This window comes from Myxine glutinosa, chromosome 4, assembly GCF_964187855.1.
Source record: "Myxine glutinosa chromosome 4, kmMyxGlut1.1, whole genome shotgun sequence".
Taxonomy (NCBI): domain Eukaryota; kingdom Metazoa; phylum Chordata; class Myxini; order Myxiniformes; family Myxinidae; genus Myxine; species Myxine glutinosa.
This window is the reverse complement of record NC_136264.1, coordinates 196,369,277-196,396,814: the sequence shown is the minus strand read 5'-3', so window position 1 is coordinate 196,396,814 and position 27,538 is coordinate 196,369,277. Positions and strand designations below refer to the sequence as shown.

General features: G+C 44.9%; 1 protein-coding gene across 1 annotated transcript in view; it reads right to left on the bottom strand.

Moving 5' to 3' along the window:
• LOC137426005 (voltage-dependent L-type calcium channel subunit alpha-1D-like) overlaps positions 1–27,538 on the bottom strand; it is a 545,673-nt gene that overhangs the window by 176,848 nt on the left and 341,287 nt on the right. Inside the window, 8 exon segments of the mRNA XM_078775346.1 lie at positions 128–293; positions 390–450; positions 17,062–17,143; positions 17,941–18,055; positions 19,303–19,423; positions 23,368–23,575; positions 23,847–24,072; positions 26,930–27,090. Of these exon segments, the coding sequence (XP_078631472.1) occupies positions 128–293; positions 390–450; positions 17,062–17,143; positions 17,941–18,055; positions 19,303–19,423; positions 23,368–23,575; positions 23,847–24,072; positions 26,930–27,090 (1,140 nt within the window).

The following is a 27,538-nucleotide window of genomic DNA, read 5'->3' as shown; positions in this document are numbered from 1 at the left end:
GTATAAAGTAGTTATGTCACGTCACCAATGAGGCCCTGATCGGAGCATTGAAACCCAATCCTTGTAAGTTCCTGCTCAAAATGATATTCTGAGAAGGTTAAAGATCAATAATAAAGGAAGTACATACGGATTGGTTGTGCTGAAGATGAAGAATGCGCTGCCTTCTGGAATCGGCATGACCTTCTCCTTTAGGTTAAGGTCAGAGAGCCTTCGCGGTCTTGGACCGGATGGAACATCCAGGTCTTCATCCTCTTTTTCTTCATCTTCCTTTTTGTCTTCATCATCATAGTTTTCTTTGCAAGGAAGAGAAAGAGAAACAAATGATGCTCCATTTAGAGAAGACTTTTTGGACTAGAGTGAACAAGCTGGTGAAGTCGTAATTGTTATACCTTCCACTGTTGATTGTTCTCTGGCTTTCTCAGCTTCCTTGTTGTGGTCTGGCATGGAAATCTGCACCAAGGAATATATTACAACCTTTTCAGACTTGTTTTGAAAGTGTAATGGACGACCTGTCCTGTGTTTCTCTGCCCAGAGTGAGTCGTTATATCGAACACGGGTCAGCGCTTATGTCGTCAGGTCTCTTCTATGAGAAATCGCAACTCTCGGTCAAACAATACAAATAACTTGAACAAAGAAGGTGGTCACAAATGGTCCATCATGCATGTGATTTTTCCACCCTCCATTAATTTAATCATCTATATATATAAAGTAGAGTTGGCCTCTGTGTCTGTATCCTGATGTATCTATGATCTCTAAGATCTCGAGCACCCGTGGACGGATTTGCGAGCGGAAAGTACTGTTCGACTCGGGATGGTCCCAGGAATGTCACGGAGACATAAACATTTAAAAAATTTCGGGTTTTAAAATTAGCGTATTATTAGCACTAGCAGAAGAGAGAGGGATTCGAAGGGAGGGAGCGCAGCGCTTCTAGCGCTTCTGACTACAGCACACCTTAAAATTAAAAAAACTTCGGGTTTTAAAATTAGTGTGTTACGCGTAATTAGCGCTAGCAGAAGAGGGAGGGAATCTAAGGGAGGGAGCGCAGTGCTCCCTCCAGCGCTTCTGTTAGCGTAATTAGCGTATTTCGGAACGTTAATTTTTCAACTTCATTATTCGGAATCAGTACGTCCCAGAGAACCTTCGTAACGTTACTTTTTCAACTTCATCCGATTGACATGGGACCAACGGCATGTGACAAAGAGTGAAACATACAGGCTACATTTATTTGACGACAATGAGTTCCGACTTCCGACCTCGGTGGGATGACAGGCTGAGTCAACCCCCCTGGTGTGAAGGGGGAGGAGGAGGGGAGGGGGAAGAGAAGGGGAGGGGAACGAGGGGGAAGGGGATGGGAGGGGGGAGGGGGGAGGGGGAAGGGGGGAGGGGGAGGGGGAAGGGGGAGGGGGAGGGGGGGAGGGGAAAGGGGGGGGAGGGGGAGGGGAGGGGCCCTTCTTCCCCTGGGCACCCCCGCACCCTTCCCTCCCCCCCTTCCCAGAACCCCCTCCCCCCCCTTCCCCCTCCCCCCCCATTCCCCTCCCCTCCTCTTCCCCCTCCCCCGCTTCCCCCTCCCCCCTCCCCCCGTTCCCCTCCCCTCCTCTTCCCCCTCCCCTCCTCCTCCCACTCCCGTGCAAAGCCGGGTACCTCTGCTAGTCGTATATAATACTAACTCAGTCCGAACTATCTTTCTATAAATTCACCAAATGTCTGTCCGTCTGTTCCCAGGTACCGCAAAAACGGCTGAACCGATCACAACGAAATTTTGGGTGGGTAATCCTGGGACCCCCTGGAGTAAAATAGGCCATATTGCTTTTCCAATTTTTTCCCAATTTTCCAATTTTTCCAATTTTCCAGTTTTTCCAAACATGATGGAATAATATTTACCGATATGAACAGTGATGCGGCTTTTATTGAAATTCTACAAATACTGTTTAGATTTTGATGATTTGCGTGTGATATGATTTAACGGATGTTTATATAAATCGTTAAAAAGCCTTCAATTTCTGATATTTTGCCTTTTCATTTGCGCCTCCCAATTGAAGCCCCGCCCCCTAGGGCGGGTACCATTGCTGGTATACCTAATTTCAATATAGTGGTTGGAGAGCAGTGGAGCAGGCACCGAGATATCACGAGGGTGTTTTATATTTTATTTGTTTATTAGGGATCGGGGGGGGGGGGGAGGGAGAGGTTGTAGGGTAATAAATTAATGAATAGCGGACAGCACATTCACCTCTTGAAGAGACCCTCTCATAGACATCACAATCACTACACACATACCTATGGTAGTATGGTACCGACAGGTCCTGCCAATGTCCAATGCTTGTAGGTACCTTTCTAATATCACCTAGTATTGGCCTAATGGTTCGGGTGGCGAGCTTGGGATCCTATAAGTCCTGAGTTCGAATCCCGTTGAATTAACGCCAGGTGCGGTTCACTCATCCTGTCATCCTTCCGAGGACGGCAAAATGAGTACAGGATAACTGGTTATAGAGAGGAATTGCATCAGCGGCAGTCGCACCCACAGAAAAATGATGCAACCAGCAGTCAGGTGGCTGCACTCGAACCACCCACCCACCACCTATCTAATACCAGCTTAAACCTATATCCTGTTTCTACTCACAGTCACAACTTTTCAGAGAGACTACTCCATGAATTTTTAGCGTGGAAGAAAAGACGTCCGAGACGTTCAGATTCCAAGTTAATTCGCTTAATTGAAACTGCCACCATTAAACCTACTCGCACTTCTTCCAAGAAACCCAGTACTGGAGATCTCCCGAAAACCCAGACCTCAAGCATATTTGCATATTATAAAATCCAAGGCAACATGATTCTGCTCCACCTTAACCACTAATATATTAACCTCAAGGCCCCTGGACCTTACACTGTGCGGTCTACTGAAAAACTCTTCTATACTTATTTATCTATACTCTTATCATCTAAAACAACTGTATCAGATCCCCTCATAATCACTTCCTTTCTAAAGTATGTTACGGATTCGTCACTTCCGTTGTGGTGGTTTGCATCCACTGTAACTATTTGATTCCATATACTATTATTGCTTTCAAAAGGTTTATTGTCCATGAGCTGTTTTCAAAAGCTAAAAAAGTTAATGTTAAAAGAAACAGGAAAACGGATCGGGAACCGGAGGACGAGGAGAAAGAAAGGGTGGAGCAAGAGAGTCGGACAAGAAGGAGCCGAACTATTTGCGGTCTGGGGCGAACGTTGGCGAGCAACAGTTACTAGCGAACTTTCGGGTTTCCCAGGGAAGGGATTCCTACGACAGAGTGGTTAGCGCTGTGACAGATTAACCTGCGTGTCAGGTTTTGCGATCGATTCAGGAGAGAATCATCGCCATGCCGTGCGCCACGAGACTGGGTCGTCGGCCATTTTGACTCGCGCAGGACTTGTGCTTCACTCGCGGTTTCGTCTCTTTTCGACCATTTTCACCGCATGCAGATGTCGATCTGGGGCGTGTGTGTGACGTGGCTTTTTGAAGGTTACTTCGTCCATACCCAAGGGTGTGATCTCTCCGTCGCCTGTAGGGTGCCTTTGGATTTCCCAGTCGCCTTGAGGGCACCTTTGTACAGCTTCGGCTGTGTGACAGTTCTTTCCATCCGAACGGGATTCTGGTCTTGATGGGACATCGTTCTGGCGATCGCCGGAGCACATCAACTTTGGCTTGGAGCCGGGAATAAGAGACATTGGGAATGTTCTTGGTTCACTCACTTGGAGCGCAGTGAGTTATATATTACAAAACTGATGGTACCATCATAGGATATTGATTGTACTTTTGATTCATATTATTGTTGTACTGTTATTCTTGTGTGGTCTTAATACAATATTTGTTTGTGAGTAACAATTGGTGTGGCTTCACCATTGATCTTTGACATACAGAATAACACATTTTTCTGCCTTGACTCCTCTCGGGGCTCGGAGGTACACCGTGACCAGGGGGTCGGGGAGGAGCACGTAACAGAAATTGGGGGCTCGTTCGGGATCTAATTCCCTAGCATTCCCAAAATTGGAATTTTTCTAACATTCCCAAATTTTTCAAAAAGTGTGGAAATTTTTGTGTGAAGGTTAACAGGTGTTAACTGATAGTCACCATGGTGTTTGACGCAGAACAGTTTGCGGCGTCCCCTAATGAGGCCCAGTTCCAAGCGTGAAAAAAATCGGAACTCTTGATATTGGCCAGACATTTTAACTTCCGAGTTAATATGAAGAAAGCAGAGATGCAGACATTGGTGGTAGAATCTCTGGTGGGACAAGGAACATGGACAGAGGTAGCCTTGGATTGGTTACCTGAGGAAAAAGAAAATGTGGAGCTCCGGAAGATGGAGATGCAACTGCAGAGCCAGGAAAGGGTAAAAGCAGAGGAAAGGAAAGCAGAGGAGAGAAGAGCAGAGGAAAGGAGAGCTGAAGAAGAAAGAAGAGCAGGGGAAAGAGCAGAGGAAAGGAGAGCTGAAAGGGAGTTAAAGGAACGGGACATGGATTATCAGAGGGAACTTAAACTCAAGGAGCTGGAATTCATGGGAGAACGGGGAGAAGTAGCATCCATGCCGGCTGGTTCGACAACTAGTCAGAACACCTGGGATGTTGGTAAGCATGTGAGGCTGGTCCCACCCTTCAATGAAAAGGAGGTAGCCAAGTTTTTTTTACATTTTGAGAAAGTGGCTCAAATGCTAAAATGGCCTGTGGGGTCCTGGACTATGTTAGTGCAAAGTGTTTTTGTGGGTAAAGCTCAAGATATATTTTCAGCTTTACCGATTCACAAATGTACAGATTATGAAGAAGTGAAGAAAGCCATTCTCAAAGCCTATGAATTGGTCCCTGAAGCTTACCGGCAAAAATTCCAGAATGCCAGGAAGAGGGAGAGTGAGACCCATGTGGAGTTTGCCAGAATGAAGGAAACCATGTTTGATTGGTGGTGTGATTCGAAAGGGATTGGGAAAGACTTCGAACTGTTGCGACAATTGATCTTGGTGGAGGAATTCAAACAGTGTGTCCACGAGGACATTAAAGTACATCTGGAGGAAAGGAAGGTACCAGAGTTGTATGAGGCAGCAAACGTGGCAGATGACTATGCCTTGACACACAGGATGGGGTTCCACAAACCTAACTTCCCGCCTGGAGTTCGCCAGGGGAGTTATGGTACATCCGGTGCGGAGAACGAATATTCATGGGGGCGGCCTAAAGATGACTACGAGGACAAATCTGATACCGCGACTGTTAGGGATCAGAAGACTACAGTTCCAAGACAGACTTATCTTCCGGGGGGGGGGGGGGGGGGGGTCGAGGCAGACCACCAGTTTTTCCTCCGGTCCTACTTGCGCTTTTTGCAAGAAACCTGGACATTTGATGTCCCAATGTTATGCCCTGGAAAGGAAAAATCAGGAGCAGAGTCAGATTAGTACAACTCCGAATGCATTGGCAAATGCGAGAAATCGTCCTTGGAGAACAGTGCCTTGTGAAGGTCCCCATTCCAAAGTTACGGCAGCACAGAATGACCTTGCTCAAGAGGGTTACAAACCTTTTATTTCAGAGGGGTTTGTGTCACTGGATGGAGACTTGACTAACCAGAGACCTGTTAGGGTATTGAGGGACACAGGGGCACATCAATCTTTAATGCTGGAAGGCATTTTGCCATTGTCAGAGAAGACGGCAACTGGTGTGTGTGTTCTTTTACAGGGGGTTGGTGGCTGTGTTAAAGCTCCACTTCATGTCATCCATTTAAAGTCTGATTTGGTGTCAGGACCGGTCACCGTAGGTTTACAAGCCACTCTACCTCTAGAGGGAATATCTTTTGTTATCGGGAATGATTTGGCCGGTGGTCAAGTTTCTGGTAACCCGATGTTTGTTGAAAAGCCTAGCGTGAAAAATAACACTGCACAGTTCGAGCAGAAGATTCCGGGTATCTTTCCATCCTGTGCCGCGACTCGTGCTATGGGTAGGAAGTGCTCTGAAGAGAAGAGGAAGGTATGGACGTCACGCTTTGCACGGACACTTCTTGCCAAGTACCCTGAAACTAAGTGTCAGCGCACACAAGTCATGAATGGAGGCAATGTTGGCAAGCTCTTTGTAGGTGGACTGAACTTCAACACAAAGGAAGATGTTCTGGACTCTGTCTTTGGCAAATATGGACCACTCTTGGAAGTGCTGTTGATAAAAGACAGGGAGATGCAAAAGTCGAGAGGGTTTGGCTTTGTCACGTTTGAAAACACAAAGGACGCCAAGGATGCAGAAAAGGATTTGAATGGCAAGGATTTGGATGGTCGGACCATAACAGTAGAGAAGGCAGTCCATGGGCATCGAGAGGGCTACAGAGGAGGAAAACGTGGAGGTAGTTTCAGGGGTGGCTACGGCTCCCGGGGTGGGAGAGTAGTTTTGGTGGTGGCCGCAGTCGAGATTACTATGGAGGCTCCCAGAGTTACGGCAGCTCCCGAAGGGATGATTATCAGGGTAGTGGCCGAGAAGGAGACCGCTATTCACGTGACTACAGCGACAAGCGCTCCAACCGTGATTATTATGAAAGTTAGGAAGAGTTTGAAGCACTGAATGCTGCGGAGCAGCCGAGCCAAGCTTTCTACATGGATTAACCGTGAACTCCACGTTCCTAAAGGCGTCCATGTAGTGAATACTTCCAGGCCTCACCACCCAACCAGCATGAAACCTGGCTCTCAGCTCGGCCTCCTGCAAAAAGTGCTATAGATTTGCTTTGCTTTGGATTTCACTGATCACAACCCCTTAACCTTCATTCAAAAAATGAAAAATAAAAACCAGAGGTTGATGAGATGGAGTTTGGCTTTGCAGGAGTTCAACTTGGAAATTGAGCATGTAAAGGGCAGGGAGAATGTCGTTGCTGATGCTTTGTCCAGAGTGAACTAACTTTGGAAAACTCTGTGGGTTGTTTGAAGTTTTGTTGCTTTATTTTTGGGAAATATTGATTATCGTGGCTCACGGAAATTGATGATTTGGGTGTGAGTTTACTCTTGTTTGTTGGGAGAGTTTTGCCTACAAAGAAAGTTTTCACTATGTTCAAACTTTCTTTCTTGAGGGGGGGGAAGTGTTACGGATTCGTCACTTCCGTTGTGGTGGTTTGCATCCACTGTAACTATTTCTGATTCCATATACTATTATTGCTTTCAAAAGGTTTATTGTCCATGAGCTGTTTTCAAAAGGTAAAAAAGTTAATGTTAAAAGAAACAGGAAACCGGATCGGGAACAGGAGGACAAGGAGAAAGAAAGCGCGGAGCAAGAGAGTCGGACACGAAGGAGCCGAGCTATTTGCGGTCTGGAGATAACGTTGGCGAGCAACAGTCACTAGTGAACTTTCAGGTTTCCCAGGGAAGGGATTCCTACGACAGAGTGGTTAGCGCTGTGACAGATTAACCTGCATGTCAGGTTTTGCGATCGATTCAGGAGAGAATCATCGCCGTGCCGTGCGCCACGAGACCGGGTCGTCGGCCATTTTGACTCGCGCAGGACTTGTGCTTCACTCGCAGTTTCGTCCCCCCCCCCCCCCCTTCCCACGCCTCCTCCCCCCAAGCCCTCTCCCTCCCACACATCGCCCTGCTCTCAAATGTTGGGTTTGTGTGCTTCCCCTTCTCTCCCCATCTTGTCTTCCGCTCCCGCTTTTTATATATTTTGTTTGTCTGGTTGATTTGTTTGTGAAGTAAATGTTAGCTCTTTCACAAGCCTCGATTCAGTATCCAAAAAAAAAAAAAAAAAAAATCTCTTTTCGACCATTTTCACCGCATGCAGACGTCGATCTGGGGCGTGTGTGTGACGTGGCTTTTTGAAGGTTACTCGTCCATACCCGAGGGTGTGATCTCTCAGTCGCCCGTAGGGCGCCTTTGGATTTCCCAGTCGCCTTGAGGGCGCCTTTGTACAGCTTCGGCTGTGTGACTCTTCTTGCCATCCGAACGGGATTCTGGTCTCGATGGGACATCGTTCTGGCGATCGCCGGAGCAAATCAACTTTGGCTTGGAGCCGGGAATAAGAGACATTGGGAATGTTCTTGGTTCACTCACTTGGAGCGCAGTGAGTTATATATTACAAAACTGATGGTACCATCATAGGATATTGACTGTACTTTTGATTCATATTATTGTTGTACTGTTATTCTTGTGTGGTCTTAATACAATATTTGTTTGTGAGTAACAATTGGTGTGGCTTCACCATTGATCTTTGACATACAGAATAACACATTTTTCTGCCGTGTCTCCTCTCGGGGCTCGGAGGTACACCGTGACCAGGGGGCCGGGGAGGAGCACGTAACAAGTATGAAGTTCTATCTCCTTCAGCCACTCCTCATAGCTTCCTCTCGCTAGGCCCAGGCATCATATAGTCACTTTGTGATGCAGCAACCAAAACTCTATAAAATATTTTAAGAGGCCTCACTAAGTTCCTTCACAGTGTTAACCCAACCTGGAAACATTTAATGTTTTTATTTCACCAAAAATGGTTTTCATCAAAAACAACATCGTCCCTTTCATCGAATCGAATCATGCCACGGCGGAAGTGAAAGTAATACATTTTGACTTAATGTGTAGTCTTACCCTCGTAAAGTACAAATGAAGAGGTGTAGACATTATTCATAACAATGCACATCACATCGTGATACAGTATGTGCAGTGATTAATCTCCACGATGATAACCGGCATGGAGGAGATATGAACTGAAATAAGCTTAGCTTAGCTCTTTCACGAGCCTCGATTCAGTATTCAAAAAAAAGCAATGAATTATGCTTTACAATGAATTTATTGTATGAAATAATTAAAATAAAACAATAAATAAATAAACAATCAATAATTGCACAAACTAGTGGGTCCAAAGAACACTTTACACCCAACACAGTCTTGAGAAAAAGAACATGGGAAGGGTATTTTAAACTCTTGCTTTGTATTTTTGAGCACTATCTATTTGGCCTACAGACGAGATTTTGTCTTAATCTCGATATTCCCCAACGGAGAGAGTGCAAGCGGAAAATTTGATTGGTTGACAACAACAACAACATGCATTTTAAGGCCATTTTCCCTGCTAGAGCGGGGGTTAGCCTTGCTGTCCCCATGACAATCTTCTCCATTTTGCCCTATTTTCTGCATCTCTCCTGGTTAACCCCCCTTGCCCGCATTTCTTCTTCCACTATCTTTAGCCAAGTCTTTCTCGGTCTTCCCCGTCCTCTACTTCCTTCTACATCAATTTCCATCACTCTTCTCAACCAGTCACTTTCATCCTTCCTCAACACATGACCAAACCATCTCAGCCTGTTCCTCTTCACAGCATCAATCACAGGCAATTTCCCATCATCTTTCGCAATTCATCATTTGTCTTCCTCTCTCTCAACGATACTCCGCACATCCATCGAACCATTCGCATTTCCACCCTTTCCAGCCTTCGTTGCTGCTCTACGTTCATTACCCATGTCTCGCTCCCATAAATCATAACACTTCTCACACATGCAGCATACACCTTTCCCTTCAGCTTCAGCGACACTCTCTTCCTCATCAGCACGCCACTCAATTCCCGAAACTTCTTCCATGCACATCTCACTCGAGCAACCGTTGCCGAGTCTGATCCACCTTCTCCATTCAGCATGTCTCCGAGGTAGCAAAATGTTTTCACACCTTCCAGCTTCACGCCGTCTCCAAGATCCAACTCAACATTTCCTCCATCTGCAGCTCCCTCTGTGCACACCTTACATTTGAATGTAGCTGCCACACTGGTAAATGACCCTCTCAGACCACTACATTTTTGATGAACCCACTCAGCGCACATTGTACATTGAATGGAGTTCACTCCGACACCCTTCCTGCACACAGCACACGCCCACTTCCCAGTTCTTTCCACCTCACCACATGCTTTACCACTTGCCATCACCTTCGTCTTTCCGATATTCACCTTCAGACCTTTTGTCTCCATACATTCCTTCCACTTGTTCATCTTTTCCTTCAGTCCATCCATACTTTCCGCAATCAACACCAGATCATCTGCATACAACAACTCCCACGGTAAACCCTCCTTTACGTTCTGAGCCAGCACCTCCATCACAGCTACAAATAGTAGTGGACTTAGTACCGACCCCTGATGCACTCCCACCTTCACCTCAAACTCACCACTGTTCCCGTCCTTCGTCCTTACAGCTGTGCGTGCTCTTTTGTACATTGCCATCACTACTCTGATCAACCATTCCTCCACTCCTAACTTCCTCAATGCCCATGTCAATACTTTGCGTGGAACCCTATCGAATGCTTTCTCCAGATCAACAAACCCAAAAAACAACTTCTTCCTCTTCTCCATGTACTTCTCCTGCAACTGCCTCACAATGAAAAGCGCATCTGTCATTCCTCTTCCTGGCATAAATCCAAACTGCATTTCGTCGATCTTCACTTTCTTCCTTATCCTCCTCTCCAACACCCTTTCCAATACCTTCATTCCATGCTCCAATAACTTTATCGCTCGGTACGAGCCACACTCCAGAGGAGCACCTTTCCCCTTGTATAGAGGGACGAGGGTACTCGGTTCCCAATCCACTGGAATGCGGCCTTCTTTCACCACCAGATTACAGATCTCTGTCATTCTCTTCACACCCCAACTTCCTGCTGCCTTCAACATATCTCCCACAACTCCCGTCGGCCCTCCCGCTTTTCCACTCTTCATTTATTTTATCGCTTCCTCAACTTCCTTCTCAGTTATCTTCTCTGCCGGTCCTAAAACTGGGTTACTCTCTATGTTGCCATCCCATTCATTCTCTGTATTCAACAGCATTTCCATATATCTTTTCCATCTTCCTTTAATTCCATCTGGGTCGACAACGATTTGTCCCACTTCATCCTTCAAGCAACTCACCCCCATCACGTCACACCTCTCTTTCGCTATGTGCTTTGCAATCCTGAATACTGCTTTCTGACCCTCTTCCGAATCCAAGCGTTCTCCGAACATTTTCCGACATGCCTCCTGCGCCTTTGCTACCTCTTTCTTTGCAGCCTTCCTGGCTGCCTTATAACTTTCATGCTCTGCTGTTTCTGCTCCCGTACCCTTCGCCTTCTGCCACTCCTTGAACTTCTTCCTCTTCTCGTCAATCCTCTTTCCAACTTCATCATCCCACCACCATGTTTCCGAGTGCCTTGGTGGTCCTTTTGTCCATCCACATACCTCACCAACGGCTCCCAACAGACTAGCTTTCATTGACATCCAACCACTTTCAAGCTCAACCACATCATCCTCTACCCTACTCAGCCTCTCTTTTAATGCCTCCCTTACTGTCACCTCTTTCAACCTCCACACCTTCATTCTTGGTTGGTACTTCACCCGCCGAGCTCTCCTCGCACCTTTCACCCTTATGTCGCAGACAACCAAGTGGTGCTGTGAAACAGCCTCCTTTAAGGATCACCTTTGTGTCCCGGAGGTGCCCCCTATCTCGCCTACGCACCATCAGGTAGTCAACGGTTGTCGTCGACCCACCTGACGTGTATGTAACAAGCTTATTATCCTTTTTCTGGAACTGAGTATTACAAATCAACAAATCAGCTCCATCAGTAAACTCCAAAATCCTTTCACCTTCTCCATTTCTCACACCATATCCGTAACCCCCATGAACTCCCTCAAAACCATCCATACTCCTTCCCTTGAGATGTTTGAGATGGTGCAAAATGGCGTAATATTTTCTCCAAGTCCTGCTGAACTGATGGTTCTTGAAAGTGGCAAGAAGGCAATTTGTGTTGTACAGTTTTCATGTATATAATTCAATTGAAACAAGAAAGAGCAATCAGAGATCGCAAACCCTCGCCAGGATGTATTTTCAGTGGTTTTTAAGGCTTTTGTGTTAAAACAAATATGGCGGCCCAACCACGTGACCGATGACGTTATCATTACTTTTTTTCTAAACTAATTTATTCCTAGATTATGCTCAAGAAATTTCATCTTTATCGGATGAAGTTTTGTACTTGTCGAATTATGACGTCATAATGGAGGCACCTATGACATCATCATTAACATATTTTATTCCCCATGGAGAGTTCTTTACAATGAGCCATGTCTCAATTTTTTCTATTCAGCACTTTCGGAGATATAGAGGTGCAAAGTTTTTCGGTTTTTCCAAGATGGTGGTTTTTTTTTTTTGGACTGTCATACAAGCAGACAGAGTAACAAGACCGATAGTGTAACAATGGCATAGCTGGGCTTGGATCTACTGAGTGAGGGATCTTCTGTCCCCCTGTCATGTGACCAGATCCTCAGTTCTGATTGGTGGACGTTTTTTGAGGGACATAAACATACACTGGACGGACAAACACCGTTTCAGACAGCATTGCCCTACAGGATACCTCCGTAAAAATATGGCTGCCGAACCACTTGACCGATGATGCCATCAAATTCTTTTTTTCTCGACCAAATATCCCTAGATCACGCTCAAGAAATTTCATACTGATCGGATCAAGCATTCTACTTGTAAATCTATGACGTCATAATGAAGGCGCCTATGACATCATCATCGGCATGTTATTCCCCATGGGGGGTACTTTACAATGAGGTACCTTTCAATTATTTCAATCCAGCGGTTTCGGAGATATAGAGGTGCAATTTTTTTTGCCTTTTCCAAGATGGCGGCTGAACCACGTGACCGAAGACGTCATCATTCTTTTTTTTCTCCACCAATTCATCCCAAGATGACACTCAAGAAATTTCATCTTGATCAGATGAAGTTTTGTACTTGTCGAATGATGACGTCATAATGAAGGCACCTATGACATCATCATTGGCATATGGTATTCCACGTAGGGGGTACTTTAGAATGAGGTACCTTTAAAAAAATTTAAATCGAGCGGTTTCGGAGATATAGAGGTGCAATTTTTTTTACTTTTTCCAAGATGGTGCCCGTACCACATGACCGAAGACGTCCTAATTGTCATTACAAAATTCTACAGGAGGAGGCGCTTCCAAGGTGAAAATTTTTCATCAACTGGACCAACGGTTGGTTGCAGAGAAATTGTTTATCTCTACATTGAACCTCACCTCACATCCGGGGTAAAAATAACCTCTTCGGTGATTGAATATCGTGAAACCTCATCTATGACGTAGAAAAAAATTTTGACTTGGCCAAAAAGCCAGAAAAACTATGGATCAAAATCGAATGGAAAACTAGTTTTAAGTCATAAAAGGCCAGTGCCATTCTGCATTGCCAGACAGATATAACAATGGATGCAATCAATATAACGTTCATGGAAGTATGCTAACCTCTGTGGGAAGCGAGGAGATGACCTTTCGGGAGGGGGGGGGGGGCCGGGGGGGGGGGGGGAAACCCTCTGTTGGAGCAAAAGAGACTTGGATGAAGAGGTCAATGTTAGAAATGCCAGCTACACCTTGCTTCCCCTCGTGGTTAGCATACTTCGATCAATGTTCTATAGATTCCATCCATCGTGGCTCAGTCTCCAACATTTGTAATCGGAGATGAGATTATGCCGAAAGGTGATTACAAGTATTATCTATACCGTACTTCCTACTATTTCTACAACCTGGAATCCCGAATTCAGACTACCTCAAGATGCCTTTCATTGCATTCGTTGCTCTCACTAGCTGAGATCACGGGAAAGAGTTGCTACTGAAGCTAAGAAGCAATAAATTATTAAAACGGTTTTTTGTCCTGGAGTTTGTTGTTGTTGTAGTTTGTTTCCCAGCCTTACAGGACAGAGGTGTACAGAAAAGCCCAGATGGAAACGTCACACGGATATGATGGCCCACATGGTCTTTGCGAGTGCACATCATTTTCCATGTAACTGATGGACATTTAGAGGTGTTTGTGGCAATGTTTTTATGGTGTAGCCCATAGGGCAATGTTTTTATGGTATGGTGTAGCCCATAGGGCAATGTTTTTATGGTATAGTGTAGCCCGTGGGGCAATGTTTTTATGGTATGGTGTAGCCCATGGGGCAATGTTTTTATGGTATGGTGTAGCCCATGGGGCAATGTTTTTATGGTATGGTGTAGCCCGTGGGGCAATGTTTTTATGGTATGGTGTAGCCCATGGGGCAATGTTTTTATGGTATGGTGTAGCCGTGGGGCAATGTTTTTATGCTATGGTGTAGCCCATAGGGCAATGTTTTTAAGGTATGGTGTAGCCCATGGGGCAATGTTTTTATGGTATGGTGGAGCCCGTGGGGCAATGTTTTTATGGTATGGTGTAGCCCATGGGGCAATGTTTTTATGGTATGGTGTAGCTCGTGGGGCAATGCTTTTATGGTATGGTGTAGCCCGTGGGGCAATGTTTTTATGGGATGGTGTAGCCCATAGGGCAATGTTTTTATGGTATGGTGTAGCCCATAGGGCAATGTTTTTATGGTGTGGTGTAGCCCGTGGGGCAATGTTTTTATGGTATGGTGTAGCCCGTGGGGCAATGTTTTTATGGTATGGTGTAGCCCATGGGGCAATGTTTTTATGGTATGGTGTAGCCCATAGGGCAATGTTTTTATGGTACGGTGTAACCCGTGGGGCAATGTTTTTATGGTATGGTGTAGCCCAGTGGGGCAATGTTTTTATGGTATGGTGTAGCCCATTGGGGCAATGTTTTTATGGTATGGTGTAGCCCATAGGGCAATGTTTTTATGGTATAGTGTAGTCTGTGGGGCAATGTTTTTATGGTATGGTGTAGCCCGTGGGGCAATGTTTTTATGGTGTGGTGTAGCCCATTGGGGCAATGTTTTTATGGTATGGTGTAGCCCATTGGGGCAATGTTTTTATGGTATGGTGTAGCCCATAGTGCAATGTTTTTATGGTATGGTGCAGCCCATAGTGCAATGTTTTTATGGTATGGTGTAGCCCATAGGGCAATGTTTTTAAGGTATGGTGTAGCCCATGGGGCAATGTTTTTATGGTATGGTGTAGCCCAAAGGGCAATGTTTTTATGGTATGGTGTAGCCCGTGGGGCAATGTTTTTATGCTATGGTGTAGCCCATAGGGCAATGTTTTTAAGGTATGGTGTAGCCCATGGGGCAATGTTTTTATGGTATGGTGTAGCCCATAGGGCAATGTTTTTATGGTATGGTGTAGCCCGTGGGGCAATGTTTTTATGCTATGGTGTAGCCCATAGGGCAATGTTTTTAAGGTATGGTGTAGCTCATGGGGCAATGTTTTGATGGTATGGTGTAGCCCATGGGGCAATGTTTTTATGGTATGGTGTAGCCCTTGGGGCAATATTTTTATGGCATGGTGTAGCCCGTGGGGCAATGTTTTTATGGTATGGTGTAGCCCATGGGGCAATGTTTTTATGGTATGGTGTAGCCCATAGGGCAATGTTTTTATGGTATGGTGTAGCCCGTGGGGCAATGTTTTTATGCTATGGTGAAGCCCATAGGGCAATGTTTTTAAGGTATGGTGTAGCCCATGGGGCAATGTTTTTATGGTATGGTGTTGCCCATGGGGCAATGTTTTTATGGTATGGTGTAGCCCATGGGGCAATGTTTTTATGGTATGGTGTAGCCCATGGGGCAATGTTTTTATGGTATGGTGTAGCCCGTGGGGCAATGTTTTTATGGTATGGTGTAGCCCGTGGGGCAATGTTTTTATGGTATGGTGTAGCCCATAGGGCAATGTTTTTATGGTATGGTGTAGCCCATAGGGCAATGTTTTTATGGTATGGTGTAACCCATGGGGCAATGTTTTTATGGTATGGTGTAGCCCAGTGGGGCAATGTTTTTATGGTATGGTGTAGCCGATTGGGGCAATGTTTTTATGGTATGGTGTAGCCCGTGGGGCAATGTTTTTATGGTATGGTGTAGCCCGTGGGGCAATGTTTTTATGGTATGGTGTAGCCCATAGGGCAATGTTTTTATGGTATGGTGTAGCCCGTGGGGCAATGTTTTTATGGTATGGTGTAGCCTGTGGGGCAATGTTTTTATGGAATGGTGTAGCCCGTGGGGCAATGTTTTTATGGTATGGTGTAGCCCATAGGGCAATGTTTTTATGGTATGGAGTAGCCCATAGGGCAATGTTTTTATGGTATGGTGTAACCCGTGGGGCAATGTTTTTATGGTATGGTGTAGTCCGTGGGGCAATGTTTTTATGGTATGGTGTAGCCCGTGGGGGCAATGTTTTTATGGTATGGTGTAGCCCATTGGGGCAATGTTTTTATGGTATGGTGTAGCCCATTGGGGCAATGTTTTTATGGTATGGTGTAGCCCATAGTGCAATGTTTTTATGGTATGGTGTGGCCCATAGTGCAATGTTTTTATGGTATGGTTTAGCCCAGTGGGGGCAATGCCATCTAGAATAGCGTTTGTCTGTCCGTATGTATGTAAGTATGTCCCTTCCGCCGGCATTTTGCAGAAAATTCGTTTTCTCTGCAAACGTTGGTCCAATTGACACGAATGTTTCACCATAGGAACACCTCCTCCTGTATAATTATTTAATGATAATTATGACGTCATAGGTCACGTGATACGGGCGCCATCTTGGAAAAACTGAAAAACTTTGCACGTCTACATCTCTGAAGCCGCTCCATAGAAAAAAATGAAAGGTGGATCATTGTAAAGTACTCCCCATGGGGAATAGCAGCTGTTAATGATGATGTCGTTAGTGCATTCATTATGACGTCATACATCGACAAGTAGAACGCTTGATCTGATCAGTATGAAATTTCTCCAGCTACCCCGTTGATAGACAATTGGTCTCGTTTTTTTCAGTAGATGAACCACCAAAATGAAACGATTGGGTTTCCATAAGATTTGCCTCAAACTCTCGACCGATTAATTGGTGCACATTGATTGATGAGCTGTATCATGGAGATGCACCTGATTTGTTGATGGTGAAACCTCAGTGACGCATGGGATATTCCAGGAATCTCATTTCCAATTTTACTGTAGTTATTAATGAGATTTCATGTGGTTGTGTAATTGGTAATAAAGATTCAACAGAAATTGCAATGAGGTTCCCTCACGTCCTCCAGGTCATTACAGTTTCCTCAAGAGGGATTCCGTTTTACATCCCTCTGAGCTTTACGAACCGTCTTTACGAACCAGCCCTTGCGTTCTTGAAGAGAGAAAAACAGAAACACGATGAAAACATCCACAGCACCTTGACAATGTCCTGACAAGGTCGGTTGCCATTTTCAACCTTTTCTCTGTCATATTGAAGGTCATTGACATCCACCTTGAGCCTAAACAAAAGAAAAGAATAATGTTCATATTAAATACACAATTTATTTATACACTGCATTGTCAATTACAAGCAAGTTGCCCGCATGAGATTCTAAACGGGGTAGGGATGGAAGTGGCAAAAATACAAATGGCGTCTTCCGTCATCGAGCCGGAAAACTGGGAGCAACATTTCACATTTATTGCCACATCTGATGCAATTTAAATGCTCTAATGGCGACGAGGAGATCCATTTGAAACTGTTTTTTTCCGATATATGTAGCTTTTTGAAGCCTAGGGTCTGTAACAGAAATTTGTATTGGTGTCAAAGCCAGTGACCGATTGCAAATTGGTAATAGAATATCTGTACACCTTTCAAACCAAGTATGTTTGGCTTGAGTAAATGCGATCATGCGATCCTTCCTAAACGATCATGCGATCCTTCCTAACCGATCATGCGATCCTTCCTAACCGATCATGCGATCCATCCTAACCGATCATGCGATCCATCCTAACCGATCATGCGATCCTTCCTAACCGATCATGCGATCCTTCCTAACCGATCATGCGATCCTTCCTAACCGATCATGCGATCCTTCCTAACCGATCATGCGATCCTTCCTAACCGATCATGCGATCCTTCCTAACCGCAGGGCAGAAAGTTATATCCTAATGAAGTAGCTAGTTCAGCCATTGACGTATCCACACAGTATCGGATGTGGTTGGCAGCGATAGGTATCAATCTAAAAATTTGGATTGAGTTGGCATAAATCATCATATAATTCCTCGGGATGCTCAATCATCTCTGCATTAGCCGCACCTGGCAATTTTCTTCAACGCCTTCTCCTCTTCGGCTTCCTTTTGCGCAGAGTTGAGGCTCTCGGCGTCAGCCAGGTTGTCCACAGCAATGGCCAGGAACACGTTCAACAGAATGTCTGAAAAAACTCAAGGCAAACTCGCGCGTTCCCATCATGTTCAATGGTTCACCAATGGAGAGAAATAATTACGCCAATTAAAGAATCATTTCATCCTTCACAAGGTTTCCTTCTGTGACCTTCCCCTCTCATCTCCACCCAACTCCCCCCATTCTTGAACCTCGCCACTTTTCTGTACACAAGATCGAGGCTCATGACAGTGGGGCAGTGAGGGCAGAGTTGTCCACAAGAATCAAGGGAATGAACAAACAGGAAAAAGAGGAGAGATAGAGATAGAGATAGAGATAAAGAGATAGAGATAGAGATAGAGATAGAGATAGAGATAGAGATAGAGATAGAGAGAGAGAGAGAGAGAGAGAGAGAGAGAGAGAGAGAGAGAGAGAGAGAGAGAGAGATGGAGAGAGAGGGAGAGATAGAGGGAGAGATAGAGAGAGAGAGATAGAGGGAGAGATAGAGAGAGAGAGATAGAGATAGAGATAGAGAGAGAGAGAGAGAGCGAGAGAGAGAGAGAGATAGAGAGAGAGAGAGAGAGCGAGAGAGATAGAGAGAGACAGAGAGAGAGAGAGATAGAGAGAGATAGGGAGAGATAGAGAGAGATAGAGAGAGATAGAGAGAGATAGAGAGAGAGAGAGAGAGAGAGAGAGAGAGAGAGAGAGAGAGAGAGGAGGGAAGGAACACAGTATCCATAACCTGCAAGTAAGATGCTTGGGTTCGTTAGGATAAGTGGGGTAGAAAAGATTGCGGGTATGGATGGGAGATGACATGAGATGACGGCACAACACCTACTTGAAGCCCTCAAAAGAAAAGTGTGATGGAACCTTCTCGGGAAGGCAGTTCCGCTTGAGGGAAAAAGATGAATGAAAGAGTGCAGGTGTTCAAAAAGCCTGCATTTTGAGAGTTTAAACAATAGGGAGTTGTTGGAAAAATGTGTCCATCTTGGAGGAGAGCTGGGGAGAGTCAGAGGGCTGAGGGAGCAGATAGAGCTGGACCATTCAGGGTGGGAGCAGAAGGGGAAGGGTTGTGTGGGGCTCCTTCATCCCTGCAGGCATCAACTTGATAAAGATTTGATTGCATCTCCATGTGACAAAAGTTGCTCCATTCAACATAACTCTCAAAACATAGGAACTTATTTAGCATATAGATTATTTATCAACAATGCACATGGATTGCGTGCAGCATTTGTCGAGCGTTATATTAGATCCCATTAATAATCCACCTTGCTATAGCTCACGGCACGGCAAGGATACAGTTTCCACAGATGAACAGGATGATAAAGTAAATGCACACAAGCATGCCGGAAGATGAAGGACCCCCGTACGCCATTATTCCGTCATACATCACTGCATTCCAGTCTTCACCTGTAAGGATCTGTGGAAGAACCTCATCACTTAATGCGCTGCTCAAGCAGGAGATGCGACATGCACAGGCAGTGAGCAGAAGAACCTCACCGTTGCAGGTTGGCATACTTCACATCATCCAAATTACTCTTTGGAACATTTTATTTATTTATTTATTTTATGTTGAAGGCTCCAGTCACGGACTATAAAGTCCTCATCGAGGCCAGGCCTTAAATAAAAGAGAAGAAAAGTGTATGATGAAAAGTGTATGATGGTTGTTTTCGAGAAAGAGAGGTTGAAGCTAGCCAGGTAAGACCAGCAATCCTGACACAGAGAGTGTAAGATGGTTCAGGGCACCACTTAAATGCTCTACGTCAGCACAGTAGTACTACCCTGAGTGGTTGCTGTCTACAACCTACTACTAAAATTTGATTTTGACTTCATTCTTAATACCAATTGTTAGTATTCTGATTACGAGTTCGATCCCTAAGGGAATTCCATTTGACTAACACTACTGTCCTCGTGTAGTGGCATCAACGTCGTCTTATTGGAGGTGACAACTGGACCATACTAACTTTCACAAGAGTGCGCCATTGGGCCCTCTCCAAGGCTACATAATCCGTGCCTATAATTTTAATGAGATAGGCGAGAAGAAAAATGTAATCGGTGTTAAATCCCAATCCCAAATCTTTTTTCTCTGAACGGGAAAAGAGGTGGTAACGAAGTAGCCTTAAGGGATGGAACACACAAGATAGTTTGGCATTTCCTTCCCAGCTGAACATTAGGAATGCGGACAGGGGAGATCACACTTGGGGACGATGCAGCATGAAAGAAGAAAGAACCGCCTTCAGAGGCCATTTTTCCCCGCAGAGCAGGGGTTGGCCTTTTCCGGGCACCGTGGTCCCCTTTTTTGAAGCAATGTTTTATGGCCGGATGCCCTTCCTGCCACCAACCATGTTAGTCGCCTCTTGCGACAAACACGGAATTTACCAGTGACCTGGTACTCCATTTGCTGACCTCGGAAGGATGACAGGCTGAGTCCACCCCCCTGGTGTTAATTCAGCGATTGACCGGGATTCAAACCCAGGATCCTAGGATCCCAAGCCGGCACCCTAACCGCTAAGCCAACACCAGGCTCACAATGCAACATGAGACATCCTATTTTGGTGTGTTACGTTTCCTTGTATAGGATTGTACGATAATCTTTCCTTTATTTTCCGTACGGCAGCGATCTGCACAAAAATGAAAGTTTTTACATCGTCTCGTCCTGCTTCACCGACCCTCTCTCAGCTGGTTCTTTGGAATATAAATGTCTTTCTTGGAAAGCTAGCAGGCTCTGTCGCATCCGTAAGACATGGCAACCGTTAATCCTCGCTTATCAAACCTCCGGGCAATGGAAAGGCCTTCCATTGCACATGCAGCAGGAGCAATCTGAGAGGAGTGTACGCTTCGCTTGGATTCTCATCAAAGCCCTGAGACTCATGCTCCATTTCAATCTCATTTTTTATGAGATATGCTCATTTTATATCACCTTTTCACTTTCCTTTTTACGATGGATTATTACCGCTCTCAGAGGCCTCTCAAGCCTTTCACTTGCGCATCTATAAAAGTACCATGTGAGAACTATAAACAGCCTCAATAAAATATAAAATGAATGGGAAATGATGGCAGTTCACTGCAATGATAAAAAATATAAAATACTAGAACGGCACTCAGTAGAGTGCAAACCTCCACCAGGCTGAATAGGTTACATTTTGTATCCCACTGATAGGCCATCTCTGGATCCGGAACTGAACCGAAATTGTGAAAAAGAAAAAGAAAAGGGAAAAACAAAATCTGAAATCAAAATCTTCTTGTCACCTACCCAACCCATCTACCTAGTTTTGTCAACTCGTCCGTAACCTTTCGAGATATCGTGCTATATATTGTTTTGACCCTGATGACCTTGTAAATGAGGGAACTGACCCTAATGACCATGTTAATAATGGAACTGACCCTGATGACTTTGTAAATGAGGGAACTGACCCTGATGACCCTGTTAATGAGGGAACTGACTCTGTTGCCAAGCTTTGCACTTTACCCGTCACCCGTCTTTACCTGTCGCCCCATCTCTTTAATGGTGAAGACTGACTTTAAAAAATTAAAAAGAATTGTAATATCCAGATCCGGATCTTTACCAAAATCGAATCAATTCGTCCATGTCACACATTCAGCCTGTTCACCAAATTTTGTTCTAATCTGTCCACAACGTTTTGAGATATCCCGCTCAGAGACAGACCAACAGACAGACAGACAGACAGACAGGGGTGAACACATAACCTCCATCTACTTTCGGTGGCATAGGTAACAAGGATTTTTGAAACATGTGTTAAAGGGTGATGGGTCAAGTTCAAAGCTTGGCAACAGGGTCAGTTCCCTCATTAACAGGGTCATCAGGGTCAGTTCCCTCATTTACAAGGTCATCAGGGTCAGTTCCCTCATTAACAAGGTCATCAGGGTCAGTTCCCTCATTAACAGGGTCATCAGGGTCAGTTCCCTCATTTACAAGGTCATCAGGGTCAGTTCCCTCATTTACAAGGTCATCAGGGTCAGTTCCCTCATTAACAAGGTCACCAGGGTCAGTTCCCTCATTTACAAGGTCATCAGGGTCAGTTCCCTCATTTACATGGTCATCAGGGTCAGTTCCCTCATTTACATGGTCATCAGGGTCAGTTCCCTCATTTACAAGGTAATCAGGGTCAGTTCCCTCATAAACAATGTCATCAGGGTCAGTTCCCTCATTTACAAGGTCATCAGGGTCAGTTCCCTAATTTACAAGGTCATCAGGGTAAGTTCCCTCATTTACAAGGTCATCAGGGTCAGTTCACTCATTTACAAAGTCATCAGGGCCAGTTCCCTCATTTACAAGGTCAGCAGGGACAGTTCCCTCATTTACAAGGTCATCAGGGTCAGTTCCCTCATTTACAAGGTCATCAGGGTCAGTTCCCTCATTAACAAGATCAGGGTCAGTTCCCTCATTTACAAGGTCATCAGGGTCAGTTCCCTCATTTACTAGGTCATCAGGGTCAGTTCCCTAAATTACAAGGTCATCAGGGTCAGTTCCCTCGTTTACATGGTCATCAGGGTCAGTTCCCTCATTTACAAGGTCAGCAGGGTCAGTTCCCTCATTTACAAGGTCATCAGGGTCAGTTCCCTCATTAACAAGGTAATCAGGGTCAGTTCCCTCATAAACAAGGTCATCAGGGTCAGTTCCCTCATTAACAAGGTCAACAGGGTCAGTTCCCTAATTTACAAGGTCATCAGGGTCAGTTCCCTCATTAACAAGGTCATCAGGGTCAGTGCCCTCATTTACAAGGTCATCAGGGTCAGTTCCTGCATTTACAAGGTCATCAGGGTCAGTTCCCTCATCAAGGTCATCAGGGTCAGTTCCCTCATTTACAAGGTAATCAGGGTCAGTTCCCTCATTTACAAGGTCATCAGGGTCAGTTCCCTAAATTACAAGGTCATCAGGGTCAGTTCCCTCGTTTACATGGTCATCAGGGTCAGTTCCCTCATTTACAAGGTCATCAGGGTCAGTTCTCTCATTAACAAGGTCCTCAAGGTCAGTTCCCTCATTAAATAGGTCATTGTACTAACTGAACCATCGCTATCTAGCTACCTATCCAATCAGAATTTCATTGGGAACCCACATTGCTGCTTGCATGTTTCCTCAAATGTACCAAGTACTCCGTCATGGCTATTAATTAGATGTTGAGGATTCCAAGTTTAAATCCAATACACTATTTTGATTTGTCCATTGTCTACTAAAGTCAAGTAAAAGTCCTTATAACTTGGTCTGCATGTAATTATATGTACAATCTCCTTCATAAGCCTTAAAGGATAGATTACAGTAGATCCATGGATTTATAAACAAGATGGAATTTGTAGGGTGGGTGGAGAAAAGTGTGAGGCAGAAAGATGGAAAGACTTCCTCACCTGGAACACGGTGAGCAGGGCCTGCGGAAAAGTATCAAAAGTGCTTCGCTTGGTTTGCGTCTCGTCAAAGTTGAACTTCCCGCCAAAAAGCTGCATTCCGAGGAGTGAGAATATGATGATGAAAAGAAAGAGAAGGAGTAGCAGGGAGGCAATGGAGCGCATCGAGTTCAGCAGGGAAGCCACCAGGTTGCTCAGAGCTGCCCAGTACCTTGGGCAAAACGGTATCCCCAGAAAAAATGTTAATTAGGTGGATCATTAAGCAGGACACCGAAAAAGTTTTATGGAGTTAAAAGAAAGAATAGTCTTTTTATCTCAGCAATAGTATGACCTATGAGGCCTTTGTGACCTCTCCCTCAATGCACGCGATCTTCTCACAATAAAAAATAACTGGATTTCTCTTCTGTGAATTAAAGTAATATTGAGCAGCTTCAATCTCACAAAGAGCTTAAACAAGTCAATCCATGAGAGGGTTGCCTCACTTGGTGACCTTGAAGATGCGAAGAAGTCGGACACAGCGTAGAACCGAGATTCCCAGCGGGAGCATGACCTGCAACTCCACCAGAATGGTCTCCAAGATGCCCCCGAGCACGACGAAGCAGTCAAAGCGATTAAACAGTGACACAAAGTAGGCCTGTAGGCCAAGGCTGTACATTTTGAAGATCATCTCAATGGTGAAGAGTGCCAGTAAGAGTTTGTTTGCTGTGCCTGAGGACAGATAAACCTGAACATGACATGTCAAGAATATTTAAGCAGTAACTTAGCACCTTGAGGTACTTATATAGGAAATTCAACAAAATAGTTCCCTCCAAGGCATATAAAGATGGCTGTTACCCACCTCCTCAGGTCAACCCCCATTCATTCTCATGATCGTTTCTACCCTCATTAACACTCCTAAACCAAACCTTCCTTCCCGGTTAGTGTTTTCTCCACTCAATATCACCCTCTTATCCGTTTTTTGACTGAACTTGCTTCTTCCCCTCTGTTGTACCCTGCTGTTGGTGTTCTTCATGTTCTATTCATGCTGTGCTCGATATTCCAGCTCTTCCAGGAGATTCAATCTTGATGTTAAAAATGGTCTTCATTACTGCTCCTTATAATGATTTAACAACCTTCTTTGATTAGTAGTTTGTTCCGACTTCAGAATATATTTGTTGAGATTTATTAAAGGAAATACCTCCTCCATGAGCACCTCCATGACCCTTTGGCCACTATTAAACAAAACCGATAGTCTAACAATGGCGTAGCCGGAGAAATTTCATTCTGATCGGATCAACCGTTCTACTGGTCGATTTATGATGTCATAATGAAGGTACTGATGACATCATCATGAACATATTGTTACTTTGTTGGGGTAGGTGATGACGTACACTAGTACAGGTAGGATTGTATAGTATTAGCATGGATCGCATGCGAGTAGGAAGCCCATCTCGATGGACATAAGCAAGGAAACAGTGAGTTTAAGAGTGTTTACGTGTCACCACACGGAGGGTGGTTTTGTGTTAGTTAGATAGGGCTTAAGGATAATTCCCAGTATGTAATTGCCTCCTGTGATTTTCCCTTATGTTTTTACATTCACTCGGCCAGCCATGCAATCGGCCCCATTAACCACAACAACCGACATAGTGCCGAACATTCCAGATCGGGAAATTAACCCCGCCCCACCAATCGACAAAGGAACAAGGCCACACCCCCAGAGTGGGACGAGGGGCGTGCAAACGATCGTGGCCGGCAGACCGTGGCCCGAGCTTCACCATTCGTCGAGCCCGACCATGGAATGATTCGGCAGAGTTCTGCCATTGTTCGGGGTGACGTGGGTGTGACATCAGAAAACGAGTAGATTAGAAGATGAAGAATCCTTCTCTCGCTCTCTCTCGGCTGACTTTCATCGTGGGCGGTCATGCTTTGTCCCGGATGTGCTCGTGTGGAGGTTTTGAGGAGAACTGTTCGGAGCCCAGAAAACCTTGCAGCGTTGGAACCAGAGGTGTTGTTGGCTGCAGAGCTGTTCGGAGAAGTTGGAAGCCGCGTCTCGCTTGGCGGCGGGAACAAAGAAGGCCGATTGACTGCTTGCCCATGCCTGGGCGTTTTCGACATGGGGGGTTTCAGCGCCATTGGTGGGGCGTTTCCCACGCTCGCGGCGTCGGGCCATCTCGTACTGCAGACGTCTTTCAACGACCTCGGGGAGCAAGCTCAATGTCGGCCGGTAGAAAAAGAAAAATACCATTGTTTTATTTTCATCTTTCCATTATCATTTGTCTGTTTTTGTGTCTGCGTGAAGGGTCCCTCAAAATAGCAAATAGTTATTTTACCTCAACCTTTTTTATTGTATTGCATTTATTTCCATTAAACCATTATTTGTTGCATTTAATTGCTGTATTGTTGATTTTCGTTGTCTCGTTTCTGTGTTTGTGGGTTTGAGGAATAAAACTCGTGTGGCGGCTGTCTGAGTTAAGCATCCTGGTTTTCTTCGCCCGCGCATGACGGACTGACTGACAATTTTCAGCTTATTTGCCTCAGAGTTAAAGAAACCGTTCGGCTATCTGCCGCCCGTGATCTTAATTACCGGCGACACGACAATATGTTATTCCCATGGGTAGTACTTTCCAATGAGCCACCTATCAATTTTTCCCATGGAGCAGTTTCAGAGATATAGAGGTGCAACGTTTTTCGTTTTTTCCAAGATGGCGCCATACCATGTGACCTATCATATCATAGTTATCTTTTTTTTTTAATTCTACAGGAGGAGGCGCTCCAATGGTGAAAATGTCGTGTGAATCGGACCAACGGTTGCAGAGAAAACGAATTTTCCGCAAAATGCCAGCAGAAAGGACAAACATACATACAGACAGACAAACACTGTTTTAACCGCCATTGCCTTATAGGCTACGCTGTAAAATAAAGAAGAAGAAGATGAAAACAGTCATCAAAACTCACTGCTGAGACTACTAGAGATCATCTGAGAGGGTGATTCTGGACAACAGTCAGCATTGTTTCAGATTAATCGACTTCTATTGTTACTACATTGCTCTCACAGAGACTACCTGAAATCTGTTTGATACATTTGTCATGCTTTGCTCATCGTCTCCTCACTCCATGATTTGTAAAATAATGTCAACAGTGCAATGTGTGCCAGTTAATCAATTATAGGTTCTAGAACTTGTGACCCACTCCGTAGAGCAATAACGGCATTGTGGAGTATGCTGTCCAATATCACGTGGTATGTTTTTAATTGACAAGTGTAAGACTTTAACCCATTACCTTACCGATATCACCATCATTGTCTAGCTGCTCTATATGAGACACCAAACTTGCTCATTCATGACCTTAAAGAAGCAGATGAGCTGTCGCTGCTGCCAGTCTGATCTGCTCGACGTAAGATACCAGTCCTGTGGATGACTGCAGTCGACTTACCTGGTCTGGTGAACAGTCAGTCGCAGTGTATGTTGAGTCAACTGTACACCGTTTTCTATGTTAAGAATCAACCCCGAGAGTGTGTGTGAGGGTATTAAGTCAAAAGTTCCTTTACAAGTAGTGTAGGGACAGACAAACAGACAAGCCTCCACACCTTGTATGTACGCGAGCCAAGCCGGCTGATTATGATGCTCAGATGCGATGGTAAGCGTGTTGAGGAAGACCAGGACAATGACCACCCAGTAAAAGGCCGGAGACTTCACATAAAGGCGCACTTTACGACGGCAGAAGCGGTTCCATCGCTGACACCTGCGGCTGCAGTACAGAATACAGTATTTAAAACTTTGTCTGTACATGATGCAGACACAAGTTTATAGGCCAAAATTATAATTCCCTCATATAGGAACCCATTGACACTTGTTCCCTTCCTATGGGGCACCTTGGTAGGTACACACACATAGCTCGTGATACCTTGAGTTACTAAAACATGACCGTTTTATACTAAAACATGACCATTTCGCAGAATAAAAATAACAGTAGAAAGTAACGGTTTGGGTGGTTTGGGGGGGGGGGGGGGGGGGAGAAAAGTAAGGACATGGGAAGAAAAGAGGGAGGAGGCTGCTGACTGCCTATCCGAAGAATGAGGGAATTTATGGCACAGGAATTTTTTTTTTTTTTTTTTTTTTTGTATACTGAATCGAGGCTCGTGAAAGAGCTAAGATTTACTTCACAAACAAATCAACCAGACAAACAAAATATATAA